The sequence below is a fragment of the Littorina saxatilis genome, linkage group LG1 (genome assembly GCF_037325665.1).
Source record: "Littorina saxatilis isolate snail1 linkage group LG1, US_GU_Lsax_2.0, whole genome shotgun sequence".
NCBI lineage: Eukaryota > Metazoa > Mollusca > Gastropoda > Littorinimorpha > Littorinidae > Littorina > Littorina saxatilis.
In genome coordinates, this window is record NC_090245.1 from 18,508,344 (window position 1) to 18,529,915 (window position 21,572).

The 21,572-nt window shown below is 44.0% G+C and overlaps 2 protein-coding genes across 3 annotated transcripts in view; both read left to right on the plus strand.

The window, feature by feature from the left end:
* The window catches only part of LOC138963743 (proline-rich transmembrane protein 3-like), a 31,802-nt gene that overhangs the window by 7,478 nt on the left and 2,752 nt on the right, over positions 1–21,572 (plus strand). The window contains exons 2-4 of one of the 2 annotated variants that reach the window (XM_070335602.1): positions 2,207–2,384; positions 2,548–3,223; positions 18,018–18,189. In XM_070335602.1, coding sequence (XP_070191703.1) covers positions 2,578–3,223; positions 18,018–18,189 — 818 coding nt within the window. In that variant the 5' untranslated portion in view covers positions 2,207–2,384; positions 2,548–2,577. Of the gene's footprint in view, positions 1–2,206; positions 3,224–18,017; positions 18,190–21,572 lie in introns of both variants that reach the window. The other variant, XM_070335595.1, reaches the window with a different exon arrangement.
* The window catches only part of LOC138963716 (uncharacterized), a 51,872-nt gene that overhangs the window by 3,453 nt on the left and 26,847 nt on the right, over positions 1–21,572 (plus strand). The gene's annotated exons all lie outside the window — the stretch shown is intronic.

Genomic DNA, 21,572 nt, shown 5'->3' on the forward strand with positions numbered 1-21,572 from the left:
TTTTACAACGTGAAGTGGGAGTCAAGGAATTCAGGTAGAAAAACAGCATTAGTGCCATAGCACAACCGTCATCACCTTGAAAAAAGAGAACTAAAAATGCCGGGATCTGTTCCTTATTCAGGAAGGATAATTTTCGTGAAAGTCTGTTTGCAGTGGGGCAAAACCAGCTGATTCTAGCCCTGTGACTTTGAACATGTACTGGCATTACGTGATAGCATATTTGAAAAGTTTAGCATGTAGTCTGGGCCAGAAAGGCGGAATGCATGCCTGGGAAAATTCATTATTTAAGTAAGAAGTACAACATTCTCTGAAATACATGGTACAATATGAAATATCACATCTCTCTGAAAATTCAAAACTCTGGGAATATTTATGCAGACACATAGTATTAGACCAGGGACAGAAGAAAAAGAGAGAGTAAACAACACGATAGACAACTTAGCAATGAGATATAACTAAATTCTAAAAGTTCTAAAAAATATAAAGAACACAATTTGGGAAAACAAGACTTGGTTATTATTGCGAAACTTTGCCTGGTCAAGGAGACGGCTTTGTTTCGCAACATATAACGGGACATTGGGCATCAATATCTGGAGGAAAGACAGAAGAGCTAATTGGCTCACGTAAGTGTAGCCTATGCGATGATAAACTTTGTCTGTCTGTGCGTGTGTGTGTGTGTGTGTGTGTGATAGAAACTTTAACATTTCCGAGTCTATTGATAAAGCTCGCATAAGAAGATTACGTCTCGGTCAAAAGTGTTTGACGTGTGTGATAGAAACTATTTGAAGACGTCACATTATGACGTAAGAGGGTTAGACGTCACGCAAAGGAATTACTGAAAGTCTCGGTCATTGTTATTGTGAGCGGGCCGAGACTAGTTGGCAGATCCAGTGTCTCGCTTCCTTGCACAGTTTCACCTATTGAGCTTACTGTGTGTGTGTGTGTGTGTGTATGTGTGACGGAGTGATCGAGTTTGTGTTACTGTTTATCGATTTCTTACGTGAGCCTTGAAGGCTTCGCCTCTTGTTGTTTTTGTTTTGCTTTGCTGACATGTGTAAAATTCGGTTATCAGAAGGCCTAAATATAAACTATTCATGAACTTAGACGGCTGAGACTACATTTTCTGACACAAAGTGGAGCTGCGTATTTTCACATAGTTATGTGCAGCGTTACATTCCTTTCCACATGAAAAAGAGTGAGAAGGATGAAAGAATATATAATGGTTAGCCACTCGATTAGGGAATGAAAACTCCCATCGATACATTCTACATGAAACGCATAGCCCCGTACACTCAATACGTCAAGGACACATCATTCGCTGTTTGTCTCGCGACACGCCCTACAAAACACCAACGTATGGGCGGCACGCCGCACGAGGACTGAGTCGTACATTCCCCAGCAAGCTCAAGTGTGAACAAGTCGCGTAAGGCGAAAATACAACATTTAGTCAAGTAGCTGTCGAACTCACAGAATGAAACTGAACGCAATGCAACGCAGCAAGACCGTATACTCGTAGCATCGTCAGTCCACCGCTCATGGCAAAGGCAGTGAAATTGACAAGAAGAGCGGGGTAGTAGTTGCGCTTAGAAGGATAGCACGCTTTTCTGTACCTCTCTTCGTTTTAACTTTTTGAGCGTGTTTTCAATCCAAACATATCATATCTATATGTTTTTGGAATCAGAAACCGACAAGGAATAAGATGAAAGTGTTTTTAAATTGATATCGAAATTTTACGCCACGGTAGTCATCGGTTGTGCGCCGTGGAAGTAATTGAAAGTTTAAAAGGTTTACTTTAAGGCTGCAAAATCGCTTCTGAACATTGTACAACAAACATCATGCCATGTAATGGTGTACAGTGGCCAGCAAAAGTATCGCACCAAATGGGAAGAACGGAAATGACTAAAATTGCATTGAACGAATCGGGAAATTACCTCACATTTTAACGGTTATAATTAGATATGTAAGAACTCTTTATTTGCTAACAGATTTGGTATCACAAGAGAGAGGGGACTTTCGTCTTTACTATGTTAAAAATTCATGAGTGTAGTATACTTGATTGTATTAAAAAGACCGTTTGAAAAGTGTCTAAATTGTTAGACCTTTCCTCTCTTTCTATGTGGTGCAATACTTTTGCCGGCCACTGTGTTCTCCTGTGTTCTGTGAGACCAGAAGCATATTTGTAACTTTTGCCACACTCTTGACACAGATGACGCTTGCCTAAACTCCCAGACGGCTTTGATGGTGTTGATGTCCTTGTGGGTGGCCCTATGGTCTGAGCTTGACCTTGTGAAAGAACAGCGTCCACAGCTTCCACCACCTCTTCGCTAACATCAAGATAACTATCCGTCGTGATACCAGAGATCTCCATTCTGCAACCAAAGCCAGTCAGTGTTAACATTCCACTCTTGTTTGCATTTTCTCAAAACTCACAAGTTCGAAGTTAATATCGTTTTGAGATAGACAAAAAGCAGACACCATGGCATCTTTTGACATTTCACCCCTCCCCGTTGAACCCATTTAAACTCTTCCCTACTCCCTTATCCACAGTGAACACGGTCATTGAACGGTGCATGTCAAATGGCAACCAGAAACTTGGCCAGCGCAGATGCGGAAAGCTGGCCAGAGCCTCAACCGGACTGGGACAAGGCCAAGTCGGAATGGAACGAAGCCTGGCCGGTGCACGTGTACTTTTTCGCCTCGGCGTACCTGGTCGTATCTGTGGTGGCGGGGTACCTCCTGCTGACCTCCCTCGCCCGGCCGGGAGGATCTCGGACTTCTATGAACAAGACCACCATAGGTCTCAACGCTATGATCATCACCTTCGCCGCCACTCGAGCCTTGGTGCTATTCGTCGACCCCTACTTCTCAGAGGGTGCGTTCCCCTTTGTCGTCACCCGTCTTATTTGGTCTCTGGGAATCCCCGGTTTTACCGCCTCCTTCAGTATCATGCTGCTCATCCTTCTCGACACCACCAAGCTGTCCCTAGCACCACCGCGGTTCCAGAAGGTCGGAACCATAGTAGCTATCTGGATCGTGCACGTCGTGGTGGTGACGACGACGGATTTGTTTATGATGTACTTTGGTGAGGGCGACGTGCGACCGCTGCTGGTGTTTTGCCATATGCTCTTCGTGCTGTATGGGGCGCTGGTGTCTCTTGGATACGGATACGTCGGCGTCAAGATGAGAGGCAACCTGAAAGCGTCCACACAAGGGCACCACGAAAGTGAGTTTGGTTGGCTGGATTGTGTAAGCGTTGAACAGATTGAGAACATGCTTTTCACGTGCTTGTTGGCTGGATTGGGTTAGTGTTGAAAATATTGAGTACATGCTTTTCACGTGCTTGTTGGCTGGATTGGGTAAGCGTTGAAAAGATCGATTACATGTTTTTCACGTGCTTGTTGGCTGGATTGGGTAAGCGTTGAAAAGATCGATTACATGCTTTTCACGTGCTGGTTGGCTGGATTGGATTAGTGTTGAACAGATTGAGTGCATGCTTTTCACGTGCTGGTTGGCTGGATTGGGTTAGTGTTGAAAAGATCGATTACATGCTTTCCAAATGCTAAAATTGTGTTTGGTTGGCCGGATTGTGTTAGCGTTGAACAGATTGAGTACATGCTTTTCACGTGCTGGTTGGCTGGGTTGGGTTAGTGTTGAAAAGATCGATTACATGCTCTCCAAGTGCTAAAATTGAGTTTGGTTGGCTGGATTGTGTTAGCGTTGAAAAGATTGTGTACGTATGCTTTTTGGCTCACGAAGTGTAGCCTATGCGATCGTAACTTTGTCTGTCTGTGCGTGCGTGCGTATGTGCGTGCGTGCGTGCGTGCGTGCGTGTGTATGTCTGTGGTAGAAACTTTAACATTTCGTCATTTGAAGACGTCACATTATGGCGTAAGAGGGTTAGACGTCACGCGAAGGAATGTCTCGGTCATTGTTATTTTGAGCGGGCCGAGACTAGTACTGTTGGCAGTCGTGTCTGTAATAGCGTGGGGAGCCTGTCCAGAATTATGCTTAGACCCAAAACAAATGGTTACAGAAAGTTTTTTTGTTGCAACGCATTTAGATAGCCTGTCTCAACATTCCCAACGAGTTATACCGTTGGCAGCCTCTGCATAACTTTTTTATGACGGTTTGATTACGTCACATATAAAAACCCTTGTTTCTGCCAATAACGCCGCAAAATTCCACTCTACGGCGCTTCATTAGCCTACCATCATCTACAAGGAACACTTTATTAAGCCGGTGGACGGACAAGGGTCAACTGTATGTGCAGACTAAAAAAACGGTATCCATGTCCCACCCCCGTGTCACCACAGTAAAACGTAAAAGACCTTGGTCATTCTGCTATTAGTGCAGTTAGCTGATTACACCTTAACACGCGCACACCTGGTTAGCACCACTCTTGTTGCTGCAAGCTTTCATTTGGAGGAAGCTACCCGAATTTCCCAGCCCTGGGATAATAAAATAATGAAAATGAAATGAACAATAACGCATTGCAATGCGTTGTTCACGTACGGACGATAAAAGAAACACGCATTCTTTAATATGACTATACCTATTCCTATCCCTTTGTCTTCTTCAGCAGAATACTTCCTAGGACGGCTTTCATTCAAAGTCATCTACATGTGAAGAAAAGAGTGCATAACACAATAGCCCTACCGTTTGAGGAAAACATGATGGTTACGATGTTTCACTCTCGATTTCAAAAGACGGTAGAGGCGAGTTGCAGCAGCCAACACCGCGACATTCCCCACATCCAGATGTGCACTCTAGTCCGTGTTTCCTGCAACTACACCGCTTTGTGTCACAACCACTTTTGCATGTGCAGCGAATCACCTCAGTTTAACACATCGGCTGGTGCTGCCGGCAGATATGTTGTCACTGGAACAAGGATGCCATGCTCAAGTTTCCAGCCGTAGTCCGTGGGATCCATGGCCACTTTGAGTCCCATCCATTCTTGTACTTGCAAGAACACTCGCATGCTGTGGAATCGGGCAGCTGCTGAAGTGGGTGGCAGAGTGTGAATTTGCACAAACGTTGTTCCAATAGCTACCTTTGAACAGAAGAGTCGGTAGCGAAGTTCATCGAGACCCTCTCTGGAACTACCGTTGTAGAGCAGCACTAACGCATTTTCACCTGCTGATAGGATATTCTCTAAGGTCGCATTGTCTTGGAGGAACACTTCAGCAAGTGTTTGCAACTGTAGGTTGTTTCTGAGTTCCTTCATCGAGGCTGCTTCTAACTCTAGAACACCGTGAAGCTGCACAGCAGTGTCCTTATTGATGCTCAGTGCGTCAACTTGGTTCACATTAAGTTCAGACTCGTAAGGGGTCGAAAGTGTTCCTGTCTGCTCATCTTGCGTGTTTTTATCTTTGTTCTTTTCTGTGTCACTTTCGGGCAGTGGCACTGAGTGGCACACGGAATATGTCAGACAGCAACGGCAGCATACTTAGTGCTGCGTCAACAAGTATGTGTCCTCGAACGGCACGCAGCACAGCTTTCTCTTGAAGCATGTTGCTCGCTGCGTTTGGTGCGTACACAGTCACTTCATGAAGACCAGTTTCTTCCATCAGATGGCCAATACACGCCAGGAAACTCATTTCCAGATGGAAGGGTCCAAGGCGAAGGACAATGGCTTTACGGTCGCTACCATCTGGCTCACTGGAGATGATGCCAAGAGCTTTCCACTATAAGGGTTGGTCAAATGTCAACACAGGTGTCGTGTTGCTGCGCTTTGCCTGAGCACTGATGAAATGCAGGGTAGAAAATATGCACGTGGTGTCACTGGGATTCATGTCGATCATCGGCATAAATATTATGGATGACTGTCCTGGATATCTGCCCTTGTGGATGGCTTGCATGAAACCAGACCAAGATGGTCTGTCGGGTTGCAACAGCCAGCAAGCTTTCCACAGCAGATCCACCTTTGATGTTACATCTTCTTCAAACACGTTTTCAAGATGTTCAAATTTCAGCTTCAGCAGGCCATCACACGCTTGTCTGTTGTAGTACTGAATGTCAACTTTAGCTCTTTTCATTATTTCTTCTGGCTTGACGTCCGCAGTTCTTCTGATCCTGTCTGTTTTTCCGATGGTCGGAGTGACAGTGGCGATCATTCTCATTCCATGAAATGTGTTGCACCCGTCAAGTGTTGCTGTGTTGTGGTCGAGGTTGTCTGCGATATGATTGGGTAAAATGGCCATCAACTTGAAAGGCAACGTTGTTTTCTGAAACGGCAGCATTTATTTCATAGGTCAGAACCTCCTTGTACGATGAACAGAATCCCAGAGAATACCATGTGTCAATGAGGAACTTTGAATCAAAACAATGATGCATTTGCACAGCTAGTCCGATCTGTAGGGTACACAGCAACACTCGTGGGCGAGATGCCTGCATGATTGCCTGTCCAATCGATGAGACTTTCACGCTGGTTTCCTTTCCCCTGAAGATGTTTTCAAGAAGAATCTGTAAGGACTTTAGAACAAACTCTAAGTTGGCGCCATGCGATGAAATGTCATCATCACTGGGGTACATTGCACGGGATGTCGGCACTGCTCTTATGTCATTCTTTAGCAGTTCTGCAGCGGTTTTGAGAATCAGCTCTTTCTGTGCATCCTCACATTTGACCTTTTTTGCATAAAAGTTATGAAGAATTGAAGAGGCTGTCTTCCTGAATGTTACGACATTTGACTTGCCGTTGACTTCCGTGACGACGAGCTGCTCACCAAAATAATTTTGAAGTTCTTGTTTCATCGTCGGGTGGCTATAAGCATCATCTGTAAACTCCTTCATTTTGATAATCAGGTCGTTCACTGTTATCTGTTCGTTTTCATTTTGAACCAGGTAGGTAGCAACTTTCTCCAACGCTTCAGCTTTCCTCTCATCTTTCGGTCGACCAAGTTTCACCTGTTTGTTGCCTTGATGCGACTGAGTAAACTGTGGTGGTCTTTTCCTGCTCCGAAAGCAAAGACTACAGTTTTGATGGTAGACTGCATCAGCAGCTGGTTTGATGGTAGACTGCATCAGCAGCTGGCAAATCTGATACAAACTCCAGTCTGCTTCGTACAATGTCTGCCCATTCATCACAGCGCTGCGAACAAACTTGAAAAATTGTGCGTTCAAAGTCAAGTGTCCTAACAGGATACACTTTGGGACCAGAGCGCGAGTCAAGGTTTCCTTCCTTGCCGCAAAAAAGGCAACATTTAGCAAAGTCAAAACATTATTACTGTGAGCGCAAATTCTGTGCTAGACTGATTTGATAAAGCGTTCTCTCTTTCTGCTTTCTTCTTCAAAACGCTCTGAATGTTACGTGCATTCGTGTAATTGCGACGACAAACCTCGTGCACTGCTTCACCTTCTGATAGACAAACGGCATCACCACGTTCCAGACTAGCCTTGTTTATGGTATAGATCTCTTCCTCTGTCTGTTGGCACAACAGTCTTCTCTCCAAGGTTGAGCGGATCACCACACAAAACACACAGCGCCATGGTTTGTAATTGAAACAAAAGCTGAAAAATAAATTAAACTGAGTATGAGTCATTCTGTGTTATATCACCTTTAATCTGGCAGGGAATCACACACACACACACACACACACACACACACACACACACACACACACACACACACACACACACACACACACACACACACACACACACACACACACTCACACTCACACTGCATACACGCACGCACCGTCACACACACAAACGCACACGCACACAGACTCGCACGCCCAGTTCTCAACAAGGCAACGTTAGAATATATACATGTAGCTAAATTACCTCATTGTTTGATCATGAGAAGTACAATAATGTCTTTTTTCCGGTGAATCTATTTTATACACAACACTGTCTCAGCAGCTTTAGATCTGTTTCGCGAGCCATACTTGTGACCTAAAAAAACATTAGCGCCGGCGTGAAGGTGAAGGTCGGCTTAAACAATTCGGTCCTATTTACAGTAAAATACAGATATTTAGCTACTGCTGATTATCATCCTCTTGCGCATTCCAAGAAAAGTAGTCAACTAGATCATTTTCATAAAGAAAAAGACAAAAAAAGGAATTAAAAACATATATTCGAGCGAACACTGCAGCGTATCACATCGTCTGCTGCAGTATCAAATCGATCGCTTCCAATCGCTTCCGATCGTTTATATGTCCTATAACAAAGTAAAACCTCGGAAATATTGATTGATACTGCAAGTTTTTAGTGGCAACTTTTTAATTCAAACTATAAATCGCACAAAAAAGACGAAATACTTTACTTACCAAAGATTTGTTGACGTGCAGAGTTCTGCTTCAAATGCTCGCGCAAAACGAAGTTGTAGTTGTCTCCCATGGTAAACAAATCACCCAAGCTATGGCTGGCCAGTGAGGGCACATTAAATTCTACCGTTTTTCAACTTGAAAATTCTCCATTATGCAGAGGCGTACATAGGTATAACATGATGCAATTGTTAGATCTAAGTTCACTTTACCATTTCCATTCGATATCATTTCTGTAACCATTTATTTTACCCCTTTTGCCCCGTTCCCCAGGTTATAAGTAGGCTACATGCAGACAGACATATCTAGATCTAGTGTCTCGCTTTCTTGCACAGTGTCACCTATGCTTACTGTGTGTGTGTGTGTATGTGTGACGGAGTGATTGAGTTTGTGTTACTGTTTGTCGATTTCTTACGTGAGCCTTGAAGGCTTCGCCTCTTGTTAAGTGTTGACATTGAGTTTGGTAGGCTGGGTTGTGTGAGTGTTGAAAAGATTGACACTCGTTGCTTTTTCAAATATTGAAAAGCTCGCTTTCGTTCGCATTTCAATATCTAAAAATCCAACTCCAATCTGATATGACACAGCAAGCCATGCAGTATTCTCAATTTCAAGTGCTGAAATTGAGTTTGGTTGGCTGAATTGCGTTAGTGTTGAAAAGATTGTGTATTTTTTTTTTATTATTCTCTTTATTTATATAGCGCCTTATCCGAAGTTCAAAGCGCTTTATGCCGTGTGAGATGGAATTTTTTTTTTTACACAATATATCACGCATTCACATCGACCAGCAAACCTCAAGCCTGTTAGGCGAATGTTCACCTTTCGCGGCCTTTATTCCAAGTCACACGGGTATTTGATGGACATTTTTATCTATGCCTATACAATTTTGCCAGGAAAGACCCTTTTGTCAATCGTGGGATCTTTAACGTGCACACCCCAATATAGTGTACACGAAGGGACCTCGGTTTTTCGTCTCATCCGAAAGACTAGCACTTGAACCCACCATCTAGGTTAGGAAAGGGGGGAGAAAATAGCGGCCCGACCCAGGGTCGAACACGCAACCTCTCGATTCCGAGCGCAAGTGCGTTACCACTCGGCCACCCAGTACATGCCTTTCAAATGCTGGATGCTTTTCATTCACGCATACTTCAAAGGTTTATGGTTCTGTTAAAGGAATGGGAGGGGTTGGGAGAGGCAGGTGTCATTTAAAGGGCCTGACGGGGTGAATTAGCTGCACGGCAGTCCTTCATTCCTGTGGTGAGCTGTCTCCTAGAGTGTTGCCTTGCTGGGGCCCATCCATTCTTTGACACTGAACATCCAGTTCTTTCTCCGCCCACACCAGCTACGACTTTTATGCAAAGGAAAAGTTGAACAACACAGGTTAAAGTTTTTCTTTTAAGGCGGGGAAAAGAAACTCATGTGTAAATTTCAGTGTCTCGTTGACCTTCCGTTTTCAGAGAAGAGTGTCCATAAAGCGTTAAGATATAGGCTATATATATGTCCAAAATGAGATTCTGGCTCTTTTTCCCGGCCATATCTCAGTTTCTTTTGTAAAATCTAATTTTGTATCTGTTACATTCTCTTCTCCCCCCTGCATGTTTCTATGTCTCAGGGACAGAAAAGAGGGTAATATTTCAATTCAGATAGACGTAAAATACCTCTATCGCAGTTTGATTGAAAGCATACTGACTTTTAACATTGTGACATGGTATGGTACCACAAATGTTAAAAACAAAGCTAAACTCCACCGCATTGTTGCGACGGCTAGCAAGCTTGTTGGGCAACCCCAACGACAGCTGACCAGTCTCTACGAAGCTGCCATTAAGCGGAAAGCTCTCAAAATTGTCCGTGATCCGATCCATCCTCTCAACCCCTGTTTCGAAATTCTCCCTTCAGGTAAACGTTATAAGGTCCCTTTGGCACGCAAAAACCAGTTTAAAAAGTCATTCCTGCCTTCTGCAGTCACCATTTTAAATTCTTCTCGCATCACGTAGAGGCTGGTCGGCTGGGAAAAAACAAACAATGTGTACATGTGAAGGTGTGTGGGAAATATTTGTAATGTGATTACTCGGCTGTGAAACCCAACTCCTGTGATATGAGAGGGTAAATTTACATAGTGCAATATCATATTTGATTGTATCCCTTTTATGTTTTATGTTTTATGTGTGTCGTCCTATACAATTGTTGTTATAATCGTTTACAGGCAGACAGGGTGTGCCGAAGAAAAATTTCCATTTTTATGTAATATTTTAATGGACAATAAAGTGCTGTTATTGTTATTGTTATTGTTAAATTGACTGCTTAAGGGGTTACTTGTGTGTTCAAATCGCTCGACAGAAACATTACACATGTTGTGCACAGGTTCCTCTAAGCAATATGGACACATCTGTGCAAAGAAAAAAGGTGGTTGTCTTATTAACCTTTTTTTTAATAATTTTTTTACTGGGGGTTGTCAAGTACGATTTTGCGAAAAACACTGCGATTCTTAACATGATCCCAACTGACATATTTAGCTCTACAAATGATAAATGAAACATTAGTTTGTGTAGATAAATGAATGGAGAGTAGAACTTTATCATAAAACGGTACTTATCAACGTGCATTTTCAGAAAATGATCGAGGTTTCTCGAGGGCGTACACATAAAATTATCACTCCTTTAGTAGTAAAAACGTATTTAAAAAAAATTCGCTCGACAGAACATAACTAAACTTGAACACAGCTAAGTTCACTGTATACCGATACAATACCTGTAAACAAAATAAGTTGTTGCCTTATTGTCTGCTTCACAATTATTCCCGTACCAACCCCACCCCCATATCTTGACTGACAAAAACGATAAAAAGAAATAATTTGGGAGCGCTGTAGGTCAGTTGGTAGAGCGCTGGACTTGTGATACATGGGTTTGAATCAGGGTGAAGGGTTGGGGGTCGGAACATTTGTGTGCAAAGTTTCATGAAGATCTGTCCAGTAAATTTCTATGAATCGCACACCACACACACACACACACACACACACACACACACACACACACACACACACACACACACACACACACACACACACACACACACACACACACACACACATACAGTGAGTGATTTCCAAACACAATAAGGATTTATAGACGTACGTAACTCTTACACCGTCGAATTTAAAACTCATGCCTCATCAAAAAGAGAATTCAATTTAAAGGAGAAAGAAGAGCATTTAGAAGCTATGCCTTGGACACCGTCTTTTCTTAATTTTTCACTGTCTTTGGACTTTATGGTGATCATGTGGCATCAACATATATTTACAGAATGATATGGTGTAATACTCACCTGATTCATACCAATTGAAACTTGTAAAACAAAAATATATATATTGAAAAGAATTGAAGATTATTACCGGATGGCACAGGTTGTATTTGCACGAACCTAATTAGCAACACATGTACATGAGTGCTGCCAGGGAGGCACAGAATGAGAAAGTCACCAAAATCACGGACTCACGGACTGCTTCTTGGAGGGGATATATATCTTTTTGGTGAGTCCCCAGACCTAAAATGTTTTAAACACACAACAAACACATAGCCACAACCTTGGTTCCTGACTCCTGTTCCATCACTCACAAGGCCTGTGAGATAGGTATCGTCATGGTGAAACAAGAAGGGCAAAGCCCATACGACTCACATGCTTGACCTTGACCTTTACATGACCTTGACCTTCAGGGTCAAGGTCAAATAACTAAACCTAGCAATGACATCATACACTAAGAACTGCTTTACACATTTTCCCTACCAAAATACATGTGACCTTGACCCATCCAAGGTCATGCAACACAAAGCTGTTATTTCAAGACATAGGAAGTACAATGGTGCTTATTGGCTCTTTCTACCATGAGATATGGTCACTTTTAGTGGTTCACTACCTTATTTTGGTCACATTTCATAAGGGTCAAAGTGACCTTGACCTTGATCATATGTGACCAAATGTGTCTCATGATGAAAGCATAACATGTGCCCCACATAATTTTTAAGTTATCTTCCATAGTTCAGGGTCAAGGTCACTTCAAAATATGTATACAATCCAACTTTAAAGGACCCTTGCGACCTTGACCTTGAAGCAAGGTCAACCAAACTGGTGTCCAAAGATAGGGCTTACATTGCCCTGTATAGCATACATAGCTAAGGTTGCCATTCTCGATAACTTCAGAAACAAATGCGAAAATGTGAAAAATGGTCGTTTTTAAGACAACAATTACGGCCCCTGTGACCTTGAACTTGAAGTGAGGTCAAGTTGCCGCACATGTTTTTTGAGATCTTGTAACCAAACACCATCAGGCCACATCAGGTGTTGATAGACTTAATAGTGTCCAAGAAATATCCAACGTTAAAGTTTTCCGGACGGACGGACGCCGGGACGGACGGACGCCGGGACGGACGGACGGACGGACGGACGGACGGACGGACGGACGGACGACTCGGGTGAGTACATAGACTCACTTTTGCTTCGCATGTGAGTCAAAAAGGATGTGCTTCTTGCCAACAACGAGAACAGGCAGCGATTCCTTTATCTACTGTCTGTTGCCCTTACGGTAAACGTGTAGGACGGTGCGTCCTGACGGAGATCCGCACTGCATGGTAGCTGCTCAGGCTCTGGAGAGTTCAAAGACACATGTCACTGTTGTTGTAGGAGAAGGCACAGACTAACTGGATGTCCTCTGGCACCTAGGACAATCATCATAAAATCTTTCTTGAACCAAGCCAGAGAATAATTGCCAAGGCATTCAAATGTGATGAATGTCAGGCGGACCAGGAGATTTCTTGGCAGTGCACGCCAAGTATTATCAGCCATCCATGCGATCAGTGGCTGCGTCACAGCGCCAAGGCAGTTTGGAACGGGCAAGCGACCTTCAGATACCACAAGAACTGAGGAATCTGGCTACCCCGTTCCTACCAGAGAGCAGACCAAGCAACATCACTGAAGCCGGAGAGGAGATACTTGCTGCGTTATATGATCAGACAGTTGCTCACTTGAGGTACAAGATGTTCTGCACGAAAGTTGCAAGGGGGAGTTCCTGTTTATCATTGCACTGTCGTCCTCCACTCCCTGTTGCAGTCAATTACCACAGTCGTCGTGTATATCTCCAAGTGCAAGACTGGACATGAACCTCACGATTGTGACTGAAACTGAAAGACAGCTGGAAGACCCTGTACTGCTGATCTTTCCTCACCCAGCCCCTTCCAAGCTGCTGTCAGTCACGGCGAATCTCAAGAGTGACCCAAAGCGCTATAGTTGTAAAAAGCATGGTTTGGATTGCTCTTTTGTTTGTGGTGAATGCCATGGGCTTGAACTTTCTAACGCTTCTGACTTGTGTACAGACGAAAATGACATAAACAATTTAAAGGGATACAAGGACCAGGATATGCTTTATGTTTTGTCAGGCTATAAGAAATGTGGCAACATATTTTGAGTATCTTGAGCAGAACAAAATCAAGTTCAGAATTATACACACAGCAATCATAATGTGTGCATTGCATTATTGTTCACAACAGAAACATCAAACAGTGGTCTTATAGAAAATTGCAAGTCTCCAGGTGTACTTGTGTTTTGTGGAGACACGGACAACTTTCATAGACCGTTTCTAACCAACTCCAGGGCCGGACTACCGGGGGGGTTATGGGGGTTGCGCAACCCCCTCCCCCCTAGCCTAAACATGTACCTTACTTATTTAATTTTTTTTTATTATTGCTTATTTTATGCCGTTTCATGCAAGGAGCGACCATTTTCCTATCTCAGAATATGACCTACCCGTCAGCTTCAGGGGGCTTCGCCCCCTGACCCCCACAACGAGGGGGGTGGGGGGGTGGGGGGGTGGGGGGGTGTGTGGGTTCTAGGGTTTCCGGACCCCCCCCCGGCCAAAAAATAAAAATATTGAATGAGGTATGCATTTCTTTATTTTACATTGAGTTTCAATTTTTGGGGTATTAATCAGTGACAAAATGTGCTGCCTGAAACTGGTAATGATCATCCTCAGAATGCACAAGATTGCACCATTTTGCATCCTTTTTTTCAAAATTTTCCGGGGGGGCATGCCCCCGGACCCCCCTAGCAAGCTAGGCGCTTCGCGCCGTCGGCTCGGCGCTTCGCGCCTTCACACCCATATCTTCACAATATACTTTAAAAAAACAAACAGTCATAAAATGAACTGATCCGCCCCTGCCGCCAGGGGGGACATCCCCCCGGGCCACCACTGGCAACCCCCCCCCCCCCCTCTTCGCCTAGTCCGGCCCTGAACTCCGCTAACTGTTTCGCCAACACGTTATGTATGACCCGGCCATTCTGCCTGTCCGTTCAATTCTAATTTAAAAAGAAACTAGAAACTGTACCAATCAAAACATCCTATGAACAACTTACATCAGAACAAAAAGAACTATGTGTAGTCGTATTTGCCTTTGCACACAGTCACGTCGTATTGTGGAAGCTGTGATTTTGATACATCCTTCACACTTACGACTAAACTGTGTACACAGAGTTGTTTACTTTAACTTGACAGACAAAATATCATTACTACTATCATTTCAACGCGTTCTTGGATACGAACCCGAAAACACTCATAAAAACATGGATTTTGCGGCCCGCAAAGAGCACACAAGGTTAGATGTTTGGGAGGAGACGCCAGTTTGACCTTGACCTGACCTTCTTTTGAAATGATTACTTATATTTACCTATATCATTATTACTATCATGTGAAACCATTCTCGATGATAAACCCGAAAACATCCTTCAAAAACATGGATTTCGTGGCCTTTCAAAGATCACACAAGGTTGGATATGGTCGTGACAAAAGGTAAGCTGGACATGACCTACTTTTGAAACGCTACCTTGTATTTTCTTATATCATTATTACCTATTATTCTATCAAAGCATTTTTCAAAATAAATCCGAAAACATACTCGAAAAAAAGAGGATTACTTTGCCTACAAAGAGCGAATACGGCTGGATGTTCGGGAGAAAAGGTAAGCTTGACCTTGACCTGACCTAGTTTTGAAACGGTGACTTATACGTTCCTTGATCTTTTTTATATTATAGCGGTAACATAGAGCTATCAAAACAACTTCACAAAGCAAATCTTGCAATTATTCTCTGGTTCCTATGGTTATAGTCGTAGGATAGCTGGATTATTGTTGCAAGGTAAGACTTACTAAATTGTACAGACAAAACCATGACAGTGCATGTTTTGAATATGAGGAAAAAATCGTGATCATTTTGACTTTGAGAACAGATTCATTCCGTTTCCTTATAATATATATCTGCATGTTCAAGTAAATGATGGACAGTTTTTGTCGGGCAGAGTAAACTTAACTTGAGACTCTACTGCAAGTCTTGAAATTCACATAAATCGAACCACGAACAATTAAAGACATCTAAACATTACAGGCACTTTAGATCAACTCATTTCACTAGAGGTGACAGCCTAGCACTGTGTTTGACATCCGTGTCTGCTGAAATAAAAAGAAATTAAAACAGTAGGGGACACGTTAGGCCAAAAAAAAAAGGTCTGTTTACAGTAACCCGACCGACCCTATTTTTTTCGCGCGACCCTAAACTTTTTTTTGGCATTTGGGGGAAGAAAAAAAAATAAAAAAAAATAAAAAAATCTTGGTTTTTTTGCAAAATAACGTAAAAATATGGTTTTTTGGAGAAAAAAAAAATTTAAAAAATCCCGACCTACCGACCCTATTTTTTTGGCCTATGTTACCGTAAACAGACCTTTTTTTGTGGCCTTATCAGAGTGGGAGACACTAGATTTGTCTCTGTACTTACCGCGATACGGCTGCCAGATCGACACTGCGCTTTCGACAGCTCTTCCTCGCGTGGACATTGGAAAAACGCTGTGCAGATCAAATTGTAGGAAATCTCCCTTTGGTAGCTTCTTTATTTACTTTTCTGGAGCTTAGAAACCGAACAACATGAAGTCGTCTTCCCCGAATCGGCGAATGCAGAAGTGAGAACTGGAGAAGTGAATCTATACCACAATCCTTTGCGCGACCCCTGACCTGGTCTTGACACCTGACCTGGTCTACATGCCACACACAACAGAAACCAGCATACCTGTCAAGTCCTACGCATTCTGTGTAATTCTTACGGTTTTTCTGTGTTTTTTGGGTCCTACGTCGTATACCTCAAACCATACGCATTTTCAGCATTTAAAAAAAAAAAAAAAAAAAAATTTTTTTGTTTTTTTGTTGTTGGCTGGCATGGACTGCCGTTCATTCATTTCTGAGGAGGAGCTTGCACCAGCCACACAACAAAAGTTCTGGCATGATGTGCGCCAGTTCTACGTGGCCTGTGTGAGGAAAATGTTGAATAAATTTCCATTGGCAGTGAAACCCTGCAACACCTTCAAGTGCTGGATCACAGTCTGGGAGCTGACACACTGACTGCCTTCTTACAGGTCAAAATTAACTCTGATGCATGCTGCCATGATTTTAAGGTGACTGGCAGCATGATTGACAAAGCAAAGATTTGCACAGATGAATACAACAAAGAACACAAGTGACAAGTGAGAAAAAAAAATGAACGAACAAGAGTGCAGTGTAAATGTATTACATGTAGTGGTAAATAAAGAGCAGTTTGTGTAGAAAGGAATTTATGTGTTTTACTTTTAGTTTGCGAAAAACAATCTGATTGGTTTAGTGTGTATGCGTGAGAAGTTGAATTTGTGCGTTTAACCACATCCTGATCCACGCATTAACTATGGTTTTTGATCCCCAACTATGGTTTCTTATGCCATTTACTATGGTCAGAGGCCAAAAGTACTTGACAGGTATGAACCAGTCAACTGCTTGTACCCCTTCAAAACCCCCCACCACCCATTTTCTTTGGATACACGCTTTAACTACACACATGCCGACACAATGTTGATCATTGCTTCAATATTTTGAAGATGGTGCTTGAAAAATAACCAGGTGAAATGAGTATTTCGGTGTTTAGTCAAATGTTAAAGTTTCTACCACAGACATACACACGCACACACACACACACACACGCACACACACACGCACACGCACAGACAGACAAAGTTACGATCGCATAGGCTACACTTACGTGAGCCAAAAACCAACCAACTAAACTAACAGACAGACAGACAGTCAGACAGTCAGACTAAAAGAAAACTCACCCAAAACGTGATCTTTCTATCTAACCAGCTCTCTCTCTCTCTCTCTCTCTCTCTCTCTCTCTCTCTCTCTCTCTCTCTCTCTCTCTCTCTCTCTCTCTCTCTCTCTCTCTCTCTCTCTCTCTCTCTGTGTGTCTTACTTAAGAGTGTGTATTACCAATTGTTGATAAGGCTTTAATTAGCTAAAGACATTAAACTATCAAACCGTCAAACCGTCTCTGTCTTACTCATCTCTCTCTTTCTATATATATAAATCTGTCTCTTTTTTTCTCTGTCGCTGTCTCGCTGTCATTCTCTCACTATCTCCCTCTCTCTCTCTCTCTCTCTCTCTCTCTCTCTCTCTCTCTCTCTCTCTCTCTCTCTCTCTCTCTCTCTCTCTCTCTCTCTCTCTCATTTTTGTTTTCTTAGGTACAAGAATCTTCTGCTCATTTGTTTCCGTTGTCGTGCTTCGTGTGAAATGATAATCACACACATTTCTGTCCACAGCTCATCCATTCTTTCTAGCAATAGCAGATTAATGCTGCACAACTCTGGCGCACTGTTGTCTGATATTGTCTTCTATTATCTCCCTTGGTCACTCAATGTCGCAGAGAAGCAAGACAAGAAGCTCCGTCGTCTGGTGGTAATGACCTTCCTGTCCAGCCTGGTGGGCATCAGTGTGTCCGTCGTCAACGTCTACATGCTCTTCAGCCAGTTCGGAGCTTACGCCGACGTCAAGTTCATCCAGCCCTGGACCTTCTGGGGGGTCCACACGTGTCTACGGTGAGTAGGTAGCGAGGTCCAGGGGCCAGTTTCATAAGCCAGAAACACAGTCGACCAACTGCAGTTGTCCGAGAGAACCACAGTAATCCGACGTTATCGGGTTTCACGAACAAAATTTCAGTCGGTCGACTGCGGGTCGTCTCACCGGAAGTCGGCCAAACACGGTGATGCTCTCCCCCCAACACTGTGTTCGGCTTACTGCGGTAAACCGAAAATAAATGTAATTATCCGCACAGTCAATGGCAGAATGCTCACACTTTTTTGGATTGTGAGCCAAACCTTGTGATTGTTCTTCGAAATGTATCTATCATGACGCAGTAATCCAGGAGAGAAGTCAGGGTTATGTCTTGAAGACGTCACATTATGGCGTAAGAGGGTTTGACGTCACGCGAAGGAATTACTGAAAGTCTCGGTCATTGTTATTTTGAGCGGGCCGAGACTTGTTTTTTCTTCGAAATCGGCCATTTCCACGTGCGAATGAGCAAGCGGAAGTGGTAATGTTGCTAAATTTAGCCCTCGACTTGGCCATTCGGATTACTGTACAGTCAGTCGACTGCGGTTGTCCGCGGGTGACGGTGATTCGCTCATGAAACGCGCTTTTCGGTGACACGGCGATCAACCGCAGTCCATCGACTGGGCAGTCGATCGACTGTCAGTCGGTTCCCTGGTATCTTATGAAACTGGCCCCTGGTCTGAGCATAGGCGGAGGTATCGTCCACTGGACTACTACTATAGTGACAGAAAGACTTCTGTGATAGTAGTAGTCCAGTGGACGATACCTCCGCCTGTGGTCTGAGATGCACGAGAAAGCTATATCAACCGGATGGGAGCCAGCCGCGGTGTAGGATAGGTTGATATTGAGATTTGATGTGATTTCAACCAATCAGACCCCGTGGTTTGTTCTCACCCGTTTGGGTGGCACCCTCTTTCGCTTCGTGCACCTCAGCCCCGGGTACCACCCAAGTAGGTAGGGTCTCTCTCTGTGTTATCGTATTTGATTACATAAGCAGCGTAGGCTATAAGTAATGATTATTATCGTTTGTCTCGTATTTTATATGTTAACGAATTACTGCCTTCCATAAAAAATTGTTACATTTACTTGAATTTACATGTCTTAGACTTGATGCTCTCTGTAGTGTTTGAGAATCTGTTACCATCTAAGGGAAGCAACTGCTACTAATGTGTTTAGTAACTAACGAGAGTTAGTTCCCTTGTTACATACACTGATCATCTTCATGGCTGACAATAAACACAGCTTGTCCCCTCAAACCATCGTTTGTCGGCTTTATCGTTTACATGCATGGTGAACGTGTATCCACCTTCATCAGACCAGAGGAAGAAAGCGTTGCTGCTTACGTACGCTGGGAACGATCTGAATGACATTGTGGACTCTTTTCCAGCTGCTGATCTGACCCCTCGGGATGGTGAGACTCACTTCCAGAAACTTGTTGATCGTATCAATGAACATTTTAACCCACAGACCAACAGAGAGTATCAGGTTTTTACCTTCAGACAGCTCACGCAAACATCTGACAGTGTTGACATTTTTTATCAACAGCTGAAACGACATGCCTCTCTCTGTAACTTTGCCAACATTGAGTCTGAAATTAAATCGCAGCTGATAACCGGTTGCAAAGTGAACAAGGTGCGAGAGAAGGGCCTGAGCAACCCAGGAATAACACTGTCTGACCTCCTGCAGTATGCCCGCACATTAGAGTTGACTGTTTCTTACTCAAGAAAAATGCATGAAGACGTTGCAGTTAACCGACTCCATCGTTCAGCTACATCAAGCCAGCATCAGCCTGATCGACGTCATCACCAGCCCCGCCGTAGTCAAGCCTCACACCATCATAACCAGCCAACCGAGCCATGCAAGAACAGTGGTGGTACATGGCCGCATGAGAAGGGACAGCATTCGTGCCCTGCTTTCAACAAACAGTGCCGCTCCTGTGGAAAATTCAACCACTTCTCATCCGTCTGCCGTTCCAGTCCACGCAACACGGCAAGATCAGGGACAGGCAGTGGAAGGGGCAGTGCATCCTCTTCCTCCTCCTCCCAACAGCCTCGCTCTATTAAGCACAAGCCCAAACCTGTTCACCACGTTGAGCAACATGGTGAATGTGACAACAACGACGCTTCGTTCATCGACGACGGCAACGACGCAGACACCGAGTACGTCTACACTGCAAACGGCAACTCGGATCAACTACCACGCTTCAAGGTCTACCTCAACGGACAACAGACAACCTTCCTTGCTGATTCCGGAGCTACAGTCAATCTACTGTCACGGACAGATTATGAAAGTCTTACACCCAAGCCACCGCTCAGCCCGTCAAACGTGAGAATCTCTGCGTACGGCAATCAACACTCCATCCGTGCGTTTGGACAGTTTTGCGCTGAACTACACACTGACACAGCATCCTGCTCAGCCACGATATGTGTTGTTCCAGGCAATGAGAAACCCATCCTGAGCTGGTCAACCTCGCAAACACTCAAGCTGCTGACCACCGTCCACTGCATCGAGCACAAAACTCAGCAAGAGAACCAGCTTGGTAAACTCAATGATCGACAAATCAAACTCCACATCGACGAGACGGTACAGCCTGTCGCTCAGCACTACCGTCGTGTTCCCTTTCATGTCCGCAAGCATGTGGAAGAACAAATCCGAAAGGATGAAGAACTTGGTGTCATCGAGAAGGCAACTGGTCCAACACCATGGGTATCTCCTATAGTTGTGGTGCCTAAACCCAAGTCTCCAGGCAAGGTACGCGTGTGCGTCGACATGCGTTCTGCAAACAAGGCCATCAGGAGAGAACGTCATGCTACCCCAACACTTGATGAACTGAAAACCATGCTCGCAGGTGCTAAAGTTTTCAGCAAGCTTGACCTGAACCAAGGCTACAACCAGCTAGAACTAGCTGAGGAGTCACGCTACATCACGACGTTCTCCACACATCTTGGTCTCTACAGATACCGACGCCTCTTCTTTGGTGTGAACTCCGCAAGCGAGATCTTCCAAGAAACCATCAGGCAAGTACTGTCTGGCCTCAAGGGTGTCGTAAACATCAGTGACGACATTCTCTGCTACGGTACGTCACAGCAAGACCATGACAACAACCTACGCGCTCTCATGCAGCGTCTCCGTGAGAAAGACCTCACTCTCAACACTGACAAGTGTGAGTACAACAAGAAGTCGCTTGAGTTCCTTGGTCATATCTTCGGGGAAGACGGCATCACCCCAAGCCAAGACAAGCTCAAGACCATTCTTGAACTGCCAACACCAACCAACGCATCTGAAGTAAGAAGTCTTCTCGGCATGATGAACTTCTGTGGTGCACACTTCATTCCAAACTATGCAACACTCACCCATGAACTCCGTCTGC